Below are 19,201 nucleotides of genomic sequence, written 5' to 3'. Positions count from 1 at the left end.
TTTGTGCACTCGAGGCGGGGGTCCCTCAGCCCGGCCTGTGCCCTCTCGCAGTCTGGGACCCCTCAGGCAGCCCGGCAGCCCTCAGGGGATGGCCACTTGCCATCAGGGAGCAGGCCTAAGCTGCAGTCAGACATCCTTAGCGCTGCTGAGGAGGCGGGAGAGGCTCCTACCACCACTGCTGTACTGGCAGCCGTCAGCCTGGCTTGTGGCTGAGCAGAGCTCCCCCTGTGGGAGCGCACTGACCACCAAGGGGAAGCTCCTGCATTGAGCGTCTGCCCCCTGGTGGTCAATTTGTGTCATAGTGACCAGTCGTTCTGCTGTTAGGGTTTGCATATTACCCTTTTATTATATAGGATATTGATTTCAGAGAGGAAGAGAGAAACATCAATGATGAGAGAGAATCATTGATTGGCTGCCTCCTGCATGCCCCACACTGGGGGTAGAGCCTGCAACTTGAGCATATGCCCTGACTAAGATTTGAACTGTGACCTTCTGGTTCATATGTTGACACTCAGCTACTAAGCCATGCTGGCCAGGCAATAAAAACATATTTAATAAATAAATAAGTTGTCTCCCAATCCAGTCAAAAACTAGCAGCTGCTGTTGGTACTTTTTGGGTGGTATCTGAAGTTAACTCTCTTCTTTTATCTCAAAAACAAATTTTTTTGACCTGTTTATCTCTCCAGCTTGTCTGAATGGGATGTCATTGAGTGGAGTGATGATCAAGCTGTATTCACCTTTCTTTATGACACAGTAGAACTCACCATCACTTTTGGAGAGCCAGTAGGTGAGTAGCAAAAGTAAGATAATTCTGCAGAAAACTTTATGGCTAAACTCAAATCTTTATTTTAATATAATAACTATTAACATTAAAGCACTACTGAAACTCTTAGAAGAGGTGGTCACCTCAATTAGTGAGAATAGAATTTTATTTTTATTTTATTAGATAAAGAGTAAAATAAGAATTCAGCCTGGCTGGTGTGGCTCAGTGGTTGAGCATCGGACCATGAACCAGGTCAACGTAACGATTCCCAGTCAGGGCACATGCCTGGGTTGTGGGCTCGCTCCCTAGTAGCGGGTGGGCAGGAGGCAGCCTCTCTCATCAATGTTTTCCTCTCTATATCCACCTCCCTTCTTCTCTGAAATCAGTAAAAATATATATATTCTAAAAATTCAGCTAATGAAAGTGCCCTTTGTACAGTAGAAATTTTGCCTATCCAAATATTGATCAATATGCTATTCAAATCTATTTACTGTGAGTTCCTTTGTGTCTTTTGTGATAGAGAATTTCCTCTAATAGCTGGTGACTCTTGACTATATTTTTGTACTTCAGTTAATCTAAAAGTTAATTGGAAGTCCCGTATATATTGGTGGGCTCATCAGAGTAGGTAGACATCACTATATGGAGACCGGAGAGAGTACTAGCTGTTTTGTTGGATTTGTCTTTTAGTATCTTTAGGTCTTTTCTCTTGAAACAGTTAATTTCATCATAGCCAACCATGGGTAAACATGGCCAAATTGGAATTAAGGATCTTTATATTCTTCCAGCCTCTAAACATGTCTCTCTTGAAAAGTTCCTTTTCTCAGTGAATAGCATCAACTTCCATTCAGGTACAAAATTAAAACTTAGGAATCACTCTATATCTCTTTCTCCCTTACCAGGTATATTTAAATCATTAATAAGACTGATTTTAACTTAATATTAATCCACTTTTTTTTGCCTCTTCTGTCCATAGTCATCTCTAACCTAGATGGTCTTTCTGGATCTTCCCTTTTTCCTCTCCAATTCATTCTCCTTCTGTAGCTATAATGATTGTTGGAAATCTGATCATGCACCTACTACTCTTAGACTAATGACCAAAATATTTAATATAACCTGTAAAGCTCTTTTTTCCTTCTTTTCCTGCCTCTTCTTACATTGTTATATTTATGTCAGGCACAATGAATTTTATTTCCTTAAAACAGGGGTGGGGAAACTTTTTTCTGCCAAGGGTCATTTGGATATTTATAAAATCATTCGCCATACACAATTATCAACTTAAAAATTAGCCTGCTCATATTTGGTCAAACATTTAATTAACTCGCCCCTAATGCCTGGCAGGGTCAGACCGAATGATTTCACAGGCCTTATATGGCCCGTGGGCCAGATGTTCCCCACCCCTGCTTTGACAGATCATGGTTTTTTATTCTCAGTCATATTTTATTTTACTTCAGCACCTACATACTGATGTTTTTTATTCCTGGGAGCTCTTTCCCTGTCTTAGTCCATTTGGGCCGCTATAATAAAAATACCATAAACTGAGAAGCTTTTAGGCAACAGATGTTTATCACAGTTCTGGAAGCTGGAAATCTGAGGTTAGGAAGCCAGCATGGTCAGGTGAGGGCCCTATTCCAGGTTGCATGCTTCTGATTGTATCCTCACATGACAAAAGGCCAACCTAGCTCTCTAGGATCTCTTTTATAAGAGGTCTCTACCCATATGACCTACACACCTCCCAAAGGTCCCACTTCCTTATACCATCACATTGGACATTAGGATTTCAACATACGAATTTGGAGGAAACACAAATGTTTAGATAGCACCCCCTCTTCCCTACATAAGTTTCTAATAATTCTTATAAGCACAGCTTAATTATCACTTTCTCAGGAAAGTTTTATCTATTCTACCTATTCCCTCTGCTACTTGCCCTCCTGTTACATGTTCTCATTGCTTCCTGCAGTTTTGCTTGATAATTTTTATTACAGTTTGTAGTTCTTGGTGTGTTTATTACTGCAGTTATCTGTGTGTTCCCCTGAACTGTAAGCTTCCTAAGAGTATAGATTGATTGTGTCTATTTGCCTCATGATTGTATCCAAAGTAAAAAGAATCAGAATTTGAGAGATGGGAGATAACTCTAGAATCTGGTGAAGCAAGCAACTATTCTGGTTACCTAAAACTTATTACAGTAATACTAAAAACATAAATGATTTTTGCTGTATTTGGGCAAAGATAGTAGGTGTGGGAGGTCACAACCTCTTTATATGGTTCCTGAAAATAATATCTTTGCACACCAGTTAAGGAGCAAAGGAGGAGGCCTTAATATATTACAGATATATTACACCTTAAGTTTCTTTCTTTTTAAAAAAATATATTTTATGGATTTTTTACAGAGAGGAAGGAAGAGGGACAGAGAGTTAGAAACATCAATGAGAGAGAAACATCGATCAGCTGCCTCCTGCACACCCCCTACTGGGGATGTGCCCCCAACCAAGGTACATGCCCTTGACCGGCATCGAACCTGGGACCCTTGAGTCTGCAGGCCGACATTCTATCCACTGAGCCAAACCGGTTACGGCTTAAGTTTCTTTCAAAGGCCTGCCAATCAGTATAGTTCAGCAGTCCAGAGGAGCCTTTACCATATAGAGAGAATTATATGATTAAAGTATATACCTTCAACTGCCTATGAAAATGTCCTGCTACCCAGAAAGAGTAGGACTCTAAAGTACTTGAGTTGTATATAGTTTACAATCAGATAATGAAAAGAAATACTGTCCTTATTCTGATTCTTCCTAGTTGGTCTCCCTTTCCTGAACAAGGCTAATAGGAGGATTGTTGGCCTGAATTTTCAATCTCTGTTAGATGGTAAGTTCAAAGCATTTAAGCCATTAAAAATGTGTTGGAAATTTACAAGTGTGAATTGAGAATTCTCACATACTAAGTTAAATATAAACACTAATAATAATAATTTGTCTTTAGAAATGTGTAGTAGAAATAGACTGCTAGGATAATGTTCCAAATATTGGGTAGGTTTTAAAAGAAATTATTTTTTATTATTATGACTAAGCCTTGAACAGTGATTAATAATAGCTAATTCCATAATCTAAAAATTACCATTGTGAGTATTTGTTCTCTATTAGGCACGTGTATTATTTACATCAACACTATGAGGAAGGTATTATTCCCCATTTTACAAATTAGGGACCTACAGCTCAAAAGAAATGTGTTGTGCTTAGGATCATTCAGGTAGTAAGGAAAGACAGGATTTAAACACAGGTTTATGTTACATTTAAGCCTATGCTCTTAACCAAGTTTTATTCTGTATGTGATAAAAATTTATATTTTTATAAGAATGTCTTATGTAAATTATATATTCTGATTCATGTGTTTGAAAATAAAGATACTTAGACACCTAGTAGTTTGAAGGTATTTTTAGTTTGTATACTATTTCTAGTTTATATATTTTCTTTTTTCTAGCTTATATATTTATATAAAATATTTGAATAATTAATACCCTGCTTTTGGTTTATTTTCTTTCTTCCTCAGAAGATAAAGCTCCTCCTTCCTCCCTTTTAGTTCATAAGCTTATTTTTCAGTATATTGAGGAACAGGAATCCTGGAAGAAGAAATGTACAACACAGCATCAGGTATCCAAGGTAAATTCTAATTGAAGTATATAAAGGCAAATTATGTCATCTGTCCCAAAAAGCAAAACTAAAATTTTATTTGTGTAATAGTGTATCATGAAATGATAAATATATTAAATCATTTAACTTTGGGGGATTCTTTATTAAAGAGCCACTAAACACTGAAATGTTTTTATAATTTTTTTTTCTTTTGTTTTTCCTAGATGCTTCAAGAAATCTCACTGGTAGTAAGCCATTGCAGACTCCTTGGAGAGGAAATTGAGTTTTTAAAGAGATGGGGACCAAATTATAACCTAATGAATATAGATGTAAATAATACTGAGTAAGTATAGTTCTCTAGGGCTGCCATACAAGTGTACTACAAACTGGGTAGCTTAAACAACAGAAATTTATTATCTCACAGTTCTGGAGGCTGGAAGTCTGAGAGCAAGGGGTCAGCATGGTTGGTTCCTTTTGAGGGCTGTGAAAGAGAATCTGTTTTATGCCTCTCTCCTAACTTCTGGTGATTTGCTGGCAATATTTGGCATTCCTTGGCTTGTAAATATGTAACCCCACCATCTGTGTTCATCTTCACATGATGTTCTTCCTGTGTGTACGTTTGTGTTCAAATGTCCCGTTTATAAGGACACCAGTAATTTCGGATTAGGAACTCTCCACACTTCAGTAGACCTCATCTTAACTGCAATGACCTTATTTCTAAATAAGGCCATATGCTGAGGTGCACTGGGGTTAAGGCTTCAACATATGAATTGGGGGGAGGGCACAGTTCAATCATAAAAGTAAATAGTAGAAAACTTTTAAAAATATTTTGAGTTTCATAACTAGTAATGAAAAGCCAACCATAATAATATCTTGTTCCAGATGTTATACCTTCTGTCTATCTGATAAGGACAAAAAATAATGTACACCTGCCCTGCTAGTGTGTCTCACTTGGTTAAGCATCGTCCCATGTACCTAGAGGTCACCTGTTCGATTCCTGGTCAAGGCACATGCCCAGGTTGTGGTCTTGATCCCCACTAGGGGGGCACGCAGGAGGTAGCTGCTCTCATATTGATGTTTCTTTCTCCCTCTCCCTTCCTCTCTCTCAAGATCTATAAAAACATATTTTTAAAAAAGGAAAAATAATGTACACCTAAGTTTCACATGCCATTGTAAAAGGAAAGTATATTTGTGTTTTATTCTAGTTTTGTTTTGTATTTTAATTGAGGATTTTGTCTTTTACAGATTGAGGCTTTTATTTTCCAGCTCTGCAGCATTTGCAAAGTTTGAGATAATGTTGTCTCTCTCAGCACATTATCCATCTATCCTATTACCTTTCTCCATTAAAAATCACCTTGGAAACATCAGGTGAGTGAAGGGCCAGCAGGATAGCACTTCCAATTACTGTTTTACCTCTGTTATATTATTTGAAAGATCCTTCAAAGTGGTCAGCAAATGACAGACCATAATGAGAGTCAAATGTTACTTATCTCTGACTTCATTTTGAGGACTTTGTTCTTTTAAGATCAGTGACATTCACTGTTATGTCCAGAGGCTGCTGGAGACCACTGGTCTGTTTTTTCATACTGGATCCACTTTTTTAATCCTCTTACCTAAAATAGGAATTAAGGAAAAAATTCTGCATAAGGGTAGCCCAGGTCATATATGAACACCTTTTATGCTCTTAAAACAGAATAATCATTTAAAAAGCTGTGCAGTCATAATGCTTTTCTCAATTAGCCTATAGAACAAGACCTAAAAATATTTAATTCCTACTATATATTGTGTGACTTTTTAGACACACTGCTGACAGATTGTAAAATGGCAGAATTTAGAATGTGCGCACCTAAAATCCATCAGCAAATACCAACAGTCCCAACAGTTTAGATTTTTATAGCCTGAGAAAGCAGCTAGGCCAAGATAACTCATAATTGCATGTAAAATTGGTTCTTGGGCTTTGTTTTCAGACTCTCATTTCAAACTGAATAGTTTAATTACTTCCAGAAATGCCTATTTGTGCTTCCTGGGAGACTCAGAGACTATACAAAACAAAACAAAAAACAAAACAAAACAAAACAAAACGAGTTCCACTGAAATGGAGATAAGTGTAAGTTTCCAGAAAAATTAATTAACCTTTTGTTCTTTCCAGCCATGATGAAATTTCTGCCCTTCTATCTAAAGTGCCACTGGAGGATAACTACCTAAAGAATGTAGTCAAGCAAATTTACCAAGATCTGCTTCGGGACTGCAATTTCCACCAGTAGACCCTTGGGCCACAGCTGTAACAACCAAGCACAGTACACTTAATAATGATTTATGTTGGAGTCTCCATTGCTGTTTAATCTTCATCTTCAGGTCCTAGAAAGAAGCCTAGTAAAATTCCTTCTGATGATTTTCTAGTTAATTGGTAGGGTTAATTTTTAAAGCTCTACAGTCAGGAATAATGAAAGGCCTCAAATAGACTGCTATCAACTTGCTTATTTTTCTACTAAAAGTTTAAGTGGTAGAAAGTATAATTTTGTAGGGAAAGATCATTGATTTTGGCCCAGTATATATATGTAAATATATTAATATTGATTTTGTGTTTGTGATATAGTAAGGAGATATATAGAAATACCCAGTGATGTTTAGAGAGATACCATAAGGCACTTTCTGTCTTTCTGAAGGTTGCCTTACAGCGATATTCTCAACTCCTTTTATTAAATAATTACACTTTAAATAATATAACACCCAAAACAGCAGTTTTGTCAAATTCTGGCAGTAGTAATGAATTTAGTATAAGTATTGGTTTTTGAATCTATACCTTTCTTAATATGAAAAAATAAAAATATCCATTTAAATTGATTGCGTATTATCTGTGATATATACAAATAGAAAAGACTCTTACCCAAACATTAGTCAAATCCTAATCATGACCATTTTTGTTTATATTTAATTCTAAACTAAAATATATTAGCATTTTTAAACTAATTCATCTTAAAATTTTACTTTATATTTGAAGATTAGGTTAAAGTCCTGTGTTTCTCTCTTGGTTTGCTTTGAACTTCTGAGTTATTAGTCAAAAGATTACATGGTCTTTTAAGCTTTAAAAGTCAACACAACTCATTTGCCATACAAACCAAGATGTAGATGTTCACAATTTCCAGACCTCCTTGAAAAACTTTTAAAGTTATCAATATGCTCTGTTTCCCAGGTAACTTAAATTACTTTTCTTACTGGAGTTGTTTTATTTCTTTTCTGTAAGCCTAAAAGTAGAAGTTTTATTTTATGCATTTTGGTAACCTGGAATTATCAGTTCCAAAATGATTTGGCTTGTAATGATGATTTCTGCTTTCTTGTGTCTGGAGTACATAATTGTAATATTTACTTAGTTATTGATTTTTATTTTATTTTTCAAAATATTGCCTATTTTTAAAATTTTTGGAGGTTTTCCTTTACTGATTGGAAGCAGATTATTTTTTGCACTATTAAAATAAGTTTATTATATGAAATATTTTTTAAGCAGCATCTCCTTATGAATTAAAGAGTGTTTTTACCATCTATCCAAAAGGCCTCTGAAGCTATGACAAAGAAAACTCCCTCTAGGTGTATCAGAACAATGCTCTCACCAATTGAGCTACCCAGCCAGGACTAGTATTATTTTTCTTTTAATATATTTTTACTAGAAGCTTGGTGCACAAAAATTTGTGCACTGGGCGGGGGGTGGGGAGGGGTCCCTCAGCCCGGCCTGGCCCTCTCGCAGTCTGGGACCCCTCGGGGGATATCCACCTGCTGGCTTAGGCCCGCACCCCGGGGGATCGGTTCTAAGCTGGCAGTCAGACATCCCTCTGACAGCCCGGGAGCCCTCAGGGGATGTCCACTTGCCAGCAGGGAGCAGGCCTAAGCTGCAGTCGGACATCCTTAGCACTGGCAGCTGTCAGCCTGGCTTGTGGCTGAGCAGAGCTACCCCTGTGGGAGCACACTGATCACCAGGGGGCAGCTCCTGCATTGAGCGTCTGCCCCTGGTGGTCAGTGTGTGTTATAGTGACCAGTCATTCCCAGTCATTCTGCTGTTAGGGTCAATTTGCATATTACCCTTTTATTGTATAGGATTGATTTCAGAGAGGAAGAGAGAGGGAGAGAGTTAGAAACATCAATGATAAGAGAGAATCATTGATCGCCTGCACACACCCCTACTGGGGATCAAGCCCACAACTGGGGCATGTGCCCTTGACTGGAATCGAACCTGGGACTCTTCAGTCCACAGGCTGATGCTCTAGCCACTGAGCAAAACTGGCTAGGGCTAGTATTCTTATTTTTAAAAATGTTTAACCTCAATCTAATCATGAGGAAGTAAGTAACTAAATCTAGATTGTGGGACATTTTCTAGAAACCTGGCTTGGACTCTTCAAAAATGTCATTGTCATGAAATAAAAGCAAAACAAAAAGACAGGGGAATTCTCCTAGATTACAGGAGACTAAAGAGACAAAAAAAACAATGCTTAATCCTTGATTGAATTCTGTATTAAGAAAACAACATATAGCCCTAGTTGGTCCCACGTTCAATTCTGGTCAAGGGCATATGCCCAGTTTGCGGTCTCGATCCCCAGTAGGGGGCATGCAGGAGGCAGCAGATCAATGATTCTCTCTCATCATTGATGTTTCTGTCTCTCTCTCTCCCTCTCCCTTTCTCTCTGAAATCCACAAAAATACCCTATTTAATAAAGAGGCAATATGCAAATTGACTCTAATACCCTCAACCAGGGTGTTAAGATGGCTGCCTACAACCAGGCCAGCAAGGGGGTTAGTGAGGGACAACCAAATGACTGAACAAGCAGGCTGCGTGTATTGACCAGGCCGGCAGGGGGGTTAGTGAGGGATGACCAAACAACTGAACAGCAGGCTGCATGGGGTGACCAGGTCGGCAAGGGGGGGGCAGTTGGAGGCAACCAGGCCAGCAAGGGGGGAAGTTGTGAGTAACCAGGACAGCAGGGGGGGCAGTTGGGGGCAACCAGGCCGGCAGGAGGGGGGCAGTTAGGGGCAATCAGGCCAGCATGCAGAGGCCGTGAGGGGTGATCCGGGGAGGGGGGGCAGTTAGGGGCGACCAGGCAGGCAGGCAGGTGAGCGATTAGGAGCCAGCGGTCCAGGATTGTGAGAGGGATGTACGAAACCGATCGGGCCTAAACCAGCAGTCAGACATCCCCCAAGAGGTCCTGGATTAGAGAGGTGTAGGCTGGGCTGAGGGGACCCCCCCTCCATGCATGAGTTTCGTGTACCGGGCCTCTAGTATTTTATAAGAGAAAAAGAGAAAACAACCTGTAAAGGATATTTCAGGGATACTTGGAAATTTGAATATAAACTATATATTAGATTATATTCTATTTTTTTTCACATTAATGGAAACAAGTCTTTATTAGGTAACTTTCAATATCAGAAAAATAAAACTCTTAGAATTATCTTTATAGCAAATATATACTATCAGTGCTTTGGCCATCTTAATTTAAAGGCCCTTTATCATAAAACTAGAGGCCCGGTGAACGAAATTCATGCACAGGGGTGGGGGTGGGGTCCCTCAGCCTAGCCTGCACCCTCTGCAGTCCGGGACCCCTACACCTCTTTCTTATCTAGCTAACCTCTTCACATTTAAAAAAATTAACTGAAATACCACCTACTCTAGGAAATCCTCTTTGAACAAATCTCTTTACAATCTGTATTAAGTATTTTCATAGTATACCATTCTTTTTCTTTAGCAGCAACTTAGAGTGGATGCAATGTGCTTCTCATTCTTGCATCTGAAGTTTTTCTTCTTGCTCTTGTAATAGCGAAGCTTATCCAATTTACATTTGCCCTTCAAGGGCTTATATTTGGTTCAGTTTCTAGTTGGCTCCCTGCTTTTTTTTAAGCAATAAATTTTGGTTGTGATAGTAAACCTCACTTGTAATCAAGCCTGTAGGTCTCCCTATCTGAATATTTCTATAATACCTATCACTTTAGCATACCAGAGATTGTGTTCATTTATAGAAAATAACAATAAATGTCAACTGATCATTTGATCTTCTAGTAATATTTTATAGCAAGATGTAATATTCTAGTAATTCAACTATTACAAAACTGAGGCGTACAGAAATAAATCACATTGAACAATAAAGAATGTCTCAAATATCAAAGCATAGTACACTTAGGGCCTCCCTGTTCTGTACCTCAAATATCATAGCATAGTACACAGTTCACATGGAACTCAGCTTCCTTTAAAATAGGAAGGGATGTCATACTCATGAAGCAGCTACTTCCACACATTTTTTTAAATTTAATTCACAGGACATACTCTTTGTACTAATTGTTGGAAAATCACTCTAGCAATTGCCTCTGTTCTTCTCTGTATTGTTGCCTTACATTCTGATGTCATTATTGTGCTTTTTATCATCCACTTGCTCTAATAAGATTGTGAATTATTTAGGCAGAGATCATGACTTGAGGTTGTGTTTCTCTGTCATGGTGCCTAGATAAATACTCAAATGCCATCCAGTCCAAATGACTGTGATGAGAGAGGCCCACCATTGCTGGAGAACTCTGATTTTTATTTAAGGGGCCTCACTTGTTCTGTGCCTTTACAGAGGGGTGAGTAGGGGCTGAGGGAATTTGGGGAAACCCAGACAGAATTCTCCTCCTGCAAGATTTTGCTAAGCTGGCTGCCGGGACCACCGGGCATTTGTCCAATTAAAACCTGGACACACGGCAATAACAAAGGCACTGGTCTCCTGCTAATGCTTGGGGATCAAACTCCAGCCTGCAGGAACTCACCCCTGCAGTCAGGACCGGGCTGATAGGTGGACCTGGGCTGGTGCTCCTAATTCTGGGGAGAGGGAGACTTCCTGTGACCTGGGAAACTATCAACCGAAAAATCAGAAGCACAGAGGATGATCAAAAACATGAAAGATAACACTGGTGATTCCTTCAATCTCTGGGGAAAAAACAAACCAAAACAAAACCCTGAACTTGTACACACACGCGTGGAAAAAGTTGCTTAAGGGAAAAGCAATTCAGACCCAGGCTGGAGGACTGCAGGCTAGAGGCCCCGAACTCTGCACCACGCGCCTGAACAGGTCCATAGCACAGGCTGGACGGCAGAGTGGCTTCTTTGCCCAGGACCTCGGGCGGCTTGGCCTCTTCGCCCCGGGTCCACTGGGCCTCCTGCCCCCTGCGGGGCCGCGGGATCTGCAGTGGCAGGTGGGCAGAGCAGCTGGCCCTGCCATCTTGTTATGGTGAGATGGTCAATTTGCATATTCCCTCTTTATTAGGATATATGGTTTTAAACTTTACTCAAATTGAATTTATAATCCCTATGACTTCCCTACATATACATAACAAAAGAGTAGTAAAATTAGCAAATACTAAACTATATTGATAATTTATCATTCTTAGTTTGTGGTTTTAGAAACAGTACACGCACCTAATATATATGTCGATTCCTTGGCTTATTAGTTGCAGTGTACAATGCAACAAAATACATGCTTGGCAAACATTCCTTCATATCTACAAGACGGCTCTAAGAATTAGGTTTCAATACTGACATTTAACTATCCTATAAGCCATTAGCATTACATCATAATATGCCATCAAGGCAATATTTTTTATACTAAAAAAAAATCAAAATGAAAACCATTATTTGTAAACTTTTATACAAAATGTAACTCTTCAAGTGAAAATAAAAAATAAAATTGGTCTATGTACTATTCAATACAATAGGATAGATTATATTCTTGTGTTAGTGCAGTGGTTCTCAACCTTGGCTGCACATTAGAATCACCTGGGAATCTTTTTAAAATCCTGATTTCTGGGCCTCATCCTCCGGAAATTCTGTTTCTTTGTTATGGGGTGGGGCCACAACATTAGTAACAAAGAAACAGAATTTCCGGAGGATGAGGCCCAGAAATCAGGATTTTAAAAAAGATTCCCAGGTGATTCTAATGTGCAGCCAAGGTTGAGAACCACTGTGTTAGTGTTTAATTCCTGGGTGTGATAATAGTATTATCGTTCTATGGGAGAATGTCCTTGTTAGGATATAATGTCTACAACTGAATATGTGTGTATGAAAGAGAGAAAATGGGAGAAAGTAAATAAGCAAAATGTTAACAATTGATGAATCTAGGTAATTGGTACATGGGTGTTTAATTGCACCATTCTTTCAACATTTCTGAAGTCTTTATTTTTTTTCAAAATAAAAAATTGGTTTGCTTGGTCGCTAAGTAACTAGAGATAGTATAATTCTGAGATTTCATTCAGGCTGTAGGGAAGCCTGATGAACCACTACTGCAGCTGTTTTTTAGGCCAAATTTAATTTATTTCTGTCCTAGACTATACCAAATTCTTTCACTGATGTTCCCCAATCCTTTGAAATTTTTCCAAAAGGAAGAGTTTTTATTGTGTTTTGTTTTTTTTTAATCAGACATAGGGAGACTATCCTGGATTGGCTGGCTGGGCCCAATGTAATCACAGGATCCTTGTAAGGATGTTAGAGAAGATGCGATGATAGAAGCAGAGATCAGTGATTGTTGGCTTTGAAGAAAAAAGGGGTCTTGACTCAAAGAATGTAGATGCCTGTAGAAACTGGCAAGGCAGAGTCTTTCGTAGAACCTCCAGAAGAAACACAATTCTGTCAAAACCTTGATTTTAGCCTAGTGAAACCTATTTAGGAATTCTGACCTCCAGAACTATAAGATAATACATTTTTGTTGTTTTAAGTTACTAAATTTATGGTAATTTGTTATAGCAGCAATAGGAAATTAAGACACTGGGATAAATAGTCTATTCCATTGACCTAACTTTTTTGTGCAAATACTTTTTAATTACTGTAGTTTTATAATATCTCACTATCTGGTCAATGCAGACTCTTTTATTTCAGGGTTTTCCTGGATCTTCTTGCCTTTTTAAAAAATAAACTTTTATTAATTTCAGAGAGAAAGGGAGAGATAGATAGAAACATCAATGGTGAGAATCATTGATTGGCTGCTTCCTGCATTCCCCACACTGGGGATTGAGTCCGCAGCCTTAGCGTGTGCTCTGACCAGGAATCCTACGGTGCAATCTTGACCTCCTAGTTCATAGGTTGATGCTCAACCACTGAGCTATGTCTGAGCCATGTTGGCTGGGCTCTTCTTGCTTTTTATTTTACCACATTAAAAGTGAGGACTAGCTTGTTCAGTTCCCAAAAAAATCTTTTTGGCATTTTTACTGAGATTGTTACATTAAATTTAAAGATCAACTCATGAGTAACTGATATCTTTAATATGTTGAGTCTTCCAATATAATACATAGTATGTTTTATTTGTTTTGTGTCCTTTTTTTTTTTTTTTAAATATATTTTATTGATTTTTTACAGAGAAGAAGGGAGAGGGATAGTCAGAAACATCAATGAGAGAAATCGATCAGCTGCCTCCTGCACGCCCCCCACGGGGGATGTGCCCGCAACCAAGGTACATGCCCCTGACCTGAATCGAACCTGGGACCCTTCAGTCCGCAGGCCGACGCTCTATCCACTGAGCCAAACCGGTTCGGCTGTGTCCTTCTTTAATATCTTAAAAGTTTCCTTCATATATGATGTGCACTTTTCTTGTTAAGTTTATTTCAAGGGATTTTATATTTTTTGTTACAATTTTAAAATTATCACAAAGTCAAAACAGATTTATACCAAAAATTCAAACAAGACAAAAAAGAATACAGATGAAAGCAAAGTTATCCAAAAGCTTACTACTGACATCTTTCTACACATGAGGTTCTTAGTTATAAAGAAGGGCAATGACTGTTGGGCAGGCAATCCTATAATAATAGGATTATTATCTCAATAATCCTATTGGGATTTATATTGAGAATTTACTGGTTTTGAAGAATTTTCAAGTTTATAATATTGAGCCTTCTCCTCTGGGAACATAGTTTTAGATATTTTTCCCATGTAAGTCCTGAGCATTTCTAAAAGTTTATTCCTAGATATTTATGTTTTTTGTTGCTACTGTGGATGAGATTTTTTTTTTCTATCTCATTGTCTAATTAGTTAATGTTAACACTTAGTAAAGCTCTCATCTTTTTATATTTTATATATTTGTAATTAGTTACACTAATGTAATCTCTTATTTGTCCCTTAAACTATCCAGGTATATAATCATATCTGTAAATCTTTTCCAATATTTACATCTTTTGTTATTTTTTATTACTTAGCGGCACTTCCTTAACAATAATAATGACAATAGACTATTTTGTTCTTGGTTTTCATGAAAGTGTTTCTAATGTTTCACCAGTAAGAAGATGATGGCAGCTTATCTGGAGTGTCTGTATTTATTCTTGATCATGTTTAGGAAACATATAGTTATGTTTTTTTCCCTTAATCAGGCATTTATGTTGAATTTTATTGAGTGAGTTTTAAAATGATGAAATTAACTATATGATCTTGTCTCTTTGATCTGTTAATATTAATAAAAGACTTCCTAATATGGAATCATCCTTGCACTACTCAAAAGGGTCACTTGGACACTGGGTTTCCCTTTCCGGATCTCTCTTTAAATTTTCCTGGCTGACTATGCTGATGAGATTATTTTTCTTCAGACAAAAGTTTAGGCTTCTGCTAACTGAGTTTTGGTCTTACCAGAGGTTACCTCCCTGAGATTTCAGGTAGGTCACTTAGGTTATAATTAAGGATATATCAAAATCTTTTCAATTATACATTTATATAAATATACTCATGAATTGCTAAATTAACCACTAGTGAGAAATCTAGTTTGTCTTATTCTCAAGTTCTTAGTGGGTTGTCTTGGAGGAAGGGAACAGAAAACTACTCAAATTGGTTTAAGCAGGAAAAAAGGTAGATTTATTGAAGTGTAGGGCCTTATAGACCTGAAGAGCAGTTAGTGCTATTGGGTTCATAAGAAACTGGAAGAGAGATCTAGAAAGCAGTTAGAATTCAAAACTGTTTCTGTCTCAGACTCTCTCCCACTTGCTTAGTCTCTCAGTTCCTTTTTTAATTGATTGTTTTAGAGAGAGAGAAACATCTATTTGTTGCTCCACTCATTCATGCATTCATTGGTTGACTCTTGTATGTCCTGACCTTGGATGGAACTCTCAACCTTGAGGTATTAGGTGATGCTACCAGGCCAAGGCAATCTCTCAATTTCTTAATCTTTCTGCAGATGAGATTTCTCTCATTTAACATCCACAAAGCCACAGAAATTTAAGTAAAGGTCAAAAAAATGTGACTTTAGTCAGTTAAGGGGGGGAGGGGGAGCTATGGATTTGTTGATGCTCTAAGGAATATATGTGAACAATGGGAGGTAAATGTGGGTGTCTTTGGTATGGAAGGCAGCTCATTATCCCCAGGTACTATCTATAATTAAATTACTAAGTTAGGTTGGTTGTACTTCAGAATGCTTCCTGAATCTGTTGTCATTGCTCTAACTCAAGCCTTCATCTCTTGCCTGAAGTACTCCAAGAACTTCCTAACAGCTTTTGCTCTCTTGACTCTCCTGAAATTTATCCTGCAGTGCCACAAGATAATGGTTTGAGGATTAAATGAAAACTTTATGAACTTTAAACCACTTCATAAATGTAATGTTGGTGGGGAAACAGATCTAACCATATGATTCGTCTGCTTAAAATACTTTTCAGTGATTTCCCCATTACCTAGATAAAGACTGAAGACCATACATGGTCTTAAGCTTCTTCATAGCCTGAACTAAAACGTAACTCTCCAGTCTCAGAACCTCCTACAACACGTTCCATTCATCAGACAATACTGTTCCTTGACCATGTTAAATTTCTACGTCCATAATGCTCTTATTTGCTTGTCTTCCAGCGCTGCTTCTTTGCCGGGAAAACCCTATTCATACTTTAAAGTCGGAATAACAGATTAAACTTTCCAGTAAACCATAAGGTTTACCTTAAAAATCAATTCCTCCTTCCTTCCTCTGCAGTCCTGCAAATCTTCAGCACGGTTACCTTTTTCTTTTTTTTTTATCCCCTCCACGCGCTTGATTTCCAGGTTTCTCCACCTACTCTGGCTTCCTCAGCTCCACCACCTCCAGATATCTGGAAAGCGCCTAGCTCCAGGAATTTGAGTCAGAGAGTCCCAGAGCTACCTAAAGCACCAACAGCTCATATTTAGATACTTAAGTTAATCATGGGTAGCTTTCAGGGGCGAGGCTATTTCCGGGAGAGGCTGAGGACACACTTCCGCCCAGCCCGCGGGCGGTGCATACTGGGAGATGTAGTCTCTAGCTGACCCCACTGCCTCTTGAGAGTTGTAGTCCTCAATCTGATAACGAGAAGGCGGCAACTCCCAAATTTCGAGCTAGTTTTAAGGGATAAAAGGAAGAGAGCAGTACATAGTATCATGCGAGGTCAAGTTCCTTGGCCTTGTCACCTGCTCGCGAGCAGTGGCGGGACAGGCTAGAAGGCGGACCCGAGGAGGGCGGGGAGACGTTACGTTGACGCGGGCGTGACCCTGCCCGGGAGGGCTTGGCGGGATTTACGAAACTGCCTGGGCCGAGCGCGCACTGGGGCTGGGGCTGAGGCCTGAGGGGAGCAAAGGCGTCCGCCGAGGCGCGTAGTTGGGAGCTGAAACTCGCTTGAGTTGCGTGCAGAAGGTCGGAGCAAAGGAGGAGAGAAGTGGGGCGCCAGCGAGGGCGTCTGGAGTCCGTCCAGGGGCGGGCGCGTGCCGGGCCAGCGGGCGGAGGTCGGAGCGCGCATCCCGCCGCCGCGGGGAGAGCTGCAGCCCAGGTGAGAGTGTCAGGCGCGGACGGGCGCCCTTTCCCCGCCAGGTTCTTCCCCGCGACCGCCAGGCTGGGACCGGGCCGAGCTCCCCACCCGGCTTCTGGGGCCCTCCGCCGAGTGTGAGGTGGGGACATGCCCGGGCCCAGCAGACTCTCGGAGCTCGTTATGGCGTAAACAGAAGCGGGCGGGTCTGTGGAGCGGGGGGTGTGGGGGAGCCTTCCTGAGGCCCTCATTTCCAGCGCCCGTTTGTGGGCGTGGGCGCGGAGGCCGAGAGCCACAGACTGAAAATCACAGCTGTTTCGGGTTAGAGCCAGGGCTCCCGGATTTCTCGGCAGTCCTCCTTCCACGACACCAGGCTTTGCTTACCCGAGTTGCCACAAAGATACTTTCATTTCCAATCGGAAGGCCGTCCGCGTGATGCCTAGGGAATGACCTGTAGTGAGCTGCTGTTTTTTAAACTAAAGCCAAGTGTGGCCCTGGCCGCATAGTCCCGTTAGTTAGAGCGTCCGGATACACCTAGGTTATGGGTTGATCCTGGCCTGGGCGCTTACGAGAAGCGAGTGGAACAACAAATCAATATTTCCCTCCCTCCCTCCCTCCCTCCCTCCCTCCCTCTGTACCTGTATAATCACCATAAGCACCGCTCAGGTCAAAAAATGAATGCTGTCCGCACCTCAGAAGGCCCCTGCGCCCCCTCGTCTGATCCGCTCCCCTCTTCTCTCCAGAGGCAACCACTGTTAATTTCTAAGACCACAGACTAATTTTGCCTGTTTCTGAATTTTATGTAAGCAAATATAGGCGCGCGTGTATTAATTTATGAGTTTATTTGTGCCAAACTGACGACATATGCCGGGAAGCAAGATCTCAAATACTCCTTTAAGTAATACTATGTATTTTCATGTCTGACTTGGCTCAGTGTTCTGTCTTTTGGTTCATGCATGTCTTCGCTTATAGCAGTAGTTCTTTGTTGTTGCTCTATGATATTCCTTATTGTACCCATGGCGGCCATTTGGGTTGTTTCTGTTTTTTAACTTGTATGAGAAAGACTGCTGAGCGCATTCCTGTGTACCTCTTGTGTACACGTGTATGCTTTTCAGCCTGTTAATAATATAAAGTAGTGAAATACCTGGGCCATAGCATTTGTCTATTTCAGCTTTCACATTTAGTGTGTTTTCCAAAGTTGTTCCATTTTTATACTAGAACCAGTACTGCAGTATGTGAGTGTTTAGTTGTTCCACATGCTTGCCAATACGATATTGTCAATATTTTTAATTTTAGCTACTCTGGTGGGTATATAGTAATATCTCATTTTAATTTTCCTCACTATTAATGAGGTTGAACATTTGTTTATATAAGTTGGCCATTTTGATATCTTTTAGTGTGAAGTGCTTATTCAAATTTCTTGCCTATTTTTCTTTTGAATTGCCTTTCATGCTGATTTGGAGGAGTTCTTTATTATATAATTGAATTATCAACCCTTAGTTGTATATGTGGTAAATATTTCTTCCCTCACTGTAGTTTTACTTTTCATTCTCTTAATGGTCTCTTTTATTTATTTTGTTATTTTTTAAAAAAATTTTTATTGATTTTAGAGAGGAAGGGAGGAGAGAGGGATAGAAGCATCAATAATGAGAGAGAATCATTGATCGGCTGCCACCTGCACATCCCCTACTGGAGATCGGGCCCGAAACCCAGGCATGTGCCCTTGACAGGAATCAAACCCGGGACCCTTCAGTCCACAGGCTGATGCTCTATCCACTGAGCCAAACCAGCCAGGGCTTAATGGTCTCTTTTAATGAAACTTAAAACTTCTAAGTTTGAATATAGTCCAGTTTTTCAACCTTTTCCTTTTAGCTTATTGCTTTATGTATACCATTCAAGAAATCTTCTCTGTCCCAAAGTCATGAAGATATTCACCTATACTCTAAAAGCTTTGTTTTACCTCTTACATTTAGATCTATAATCTCTAAATTGGAAACAGATTTTTTTCCTGTTGTTTTCTTATTCTATGATGCCATCCAACCAACTCAGCACTATTTATTGAAAAGACCATCCTTTCCTGGTTACTTGCAGTGCCATCTTT

The 19,201-nt window shown here is 39.6% G+C and overlaps 2 protein-coding genes across 3 annotated transcripts in view; both read left to right on the top strand.

Annotated features, from left to right (window-relative positions):
• KNL1 (kinetochore scaffold 1) overlaps positions 1-7,227 on the top strand; it is a 68,378-nt gene extending 61,151 nt beyond the window's left edge. Inside the window, exons 21-26 of one of the 2 annotated variants that reach the window (XM_059704901.1) lie at positions 687-787; positions 3,554-3,622; positions 4,304-4,413; positions 4,608-4,726; positions 5,629-5,751; positions 6,533-7,227. In XM_059704901.1, coding sequence (XP_059560884.1) covers positions 687-787; positions 3,554-3,622; positions 4,304-4,413; positions 4,608-4,726; positions 5,629-5,751; positions 6,533-6,647 — 637 coding nt within the window. In that variant the 3' untranslated portion in view covers positions 6,648-7,227. Of the gene's footprint in view, positions 1-686; positions 788-3,150; positions 3,282-3,553; positions 3,623-4,303; positions 4,414-4,607; positions 4,727-5,628; positions 5,752-6,532 lie in introns of those variants that run through there. The other variant, XM_059704902.1, reaches the window with a different exon arrangement.
• Positions 7,228-16,838: 9,611 nt separating this feature from the next.
• The window catches only part of RAD51 (RAD51 recombinase), a 30,553-nt gene continuing 28,190 nt past the window's right edge, over positions 16,839-19,201 (top strand). Inside the window, exon 1 of the mRNA XM_059704898.1 lies at positions 16,839-17,124. The gene's annotated coding sequence lies outside the window, so the exon portion shown is untranslated. The remainder of the gene's footprint in view (positions 17,125-19,201) is intronic.

The sequence above is a fragment of the Myotis daubentonii genome, chromosome 1, assembly GCF_963259705.1.
Source record: "Myotis daubentonii chromosome 1, mMyoDau2.1, whole genome shotgun sequence".
Taxonomy (NCBI): Eukaryota; Metazoa; Chordata; class Mammalia; order Chiroptera; family Vespertilionidae; genus Myotis; species Myotis daubentonii.
Note: the sequence above shows the minus strand (reverse complement) of the source record. Positions and strands in the feature narration are given on the sequence as shown.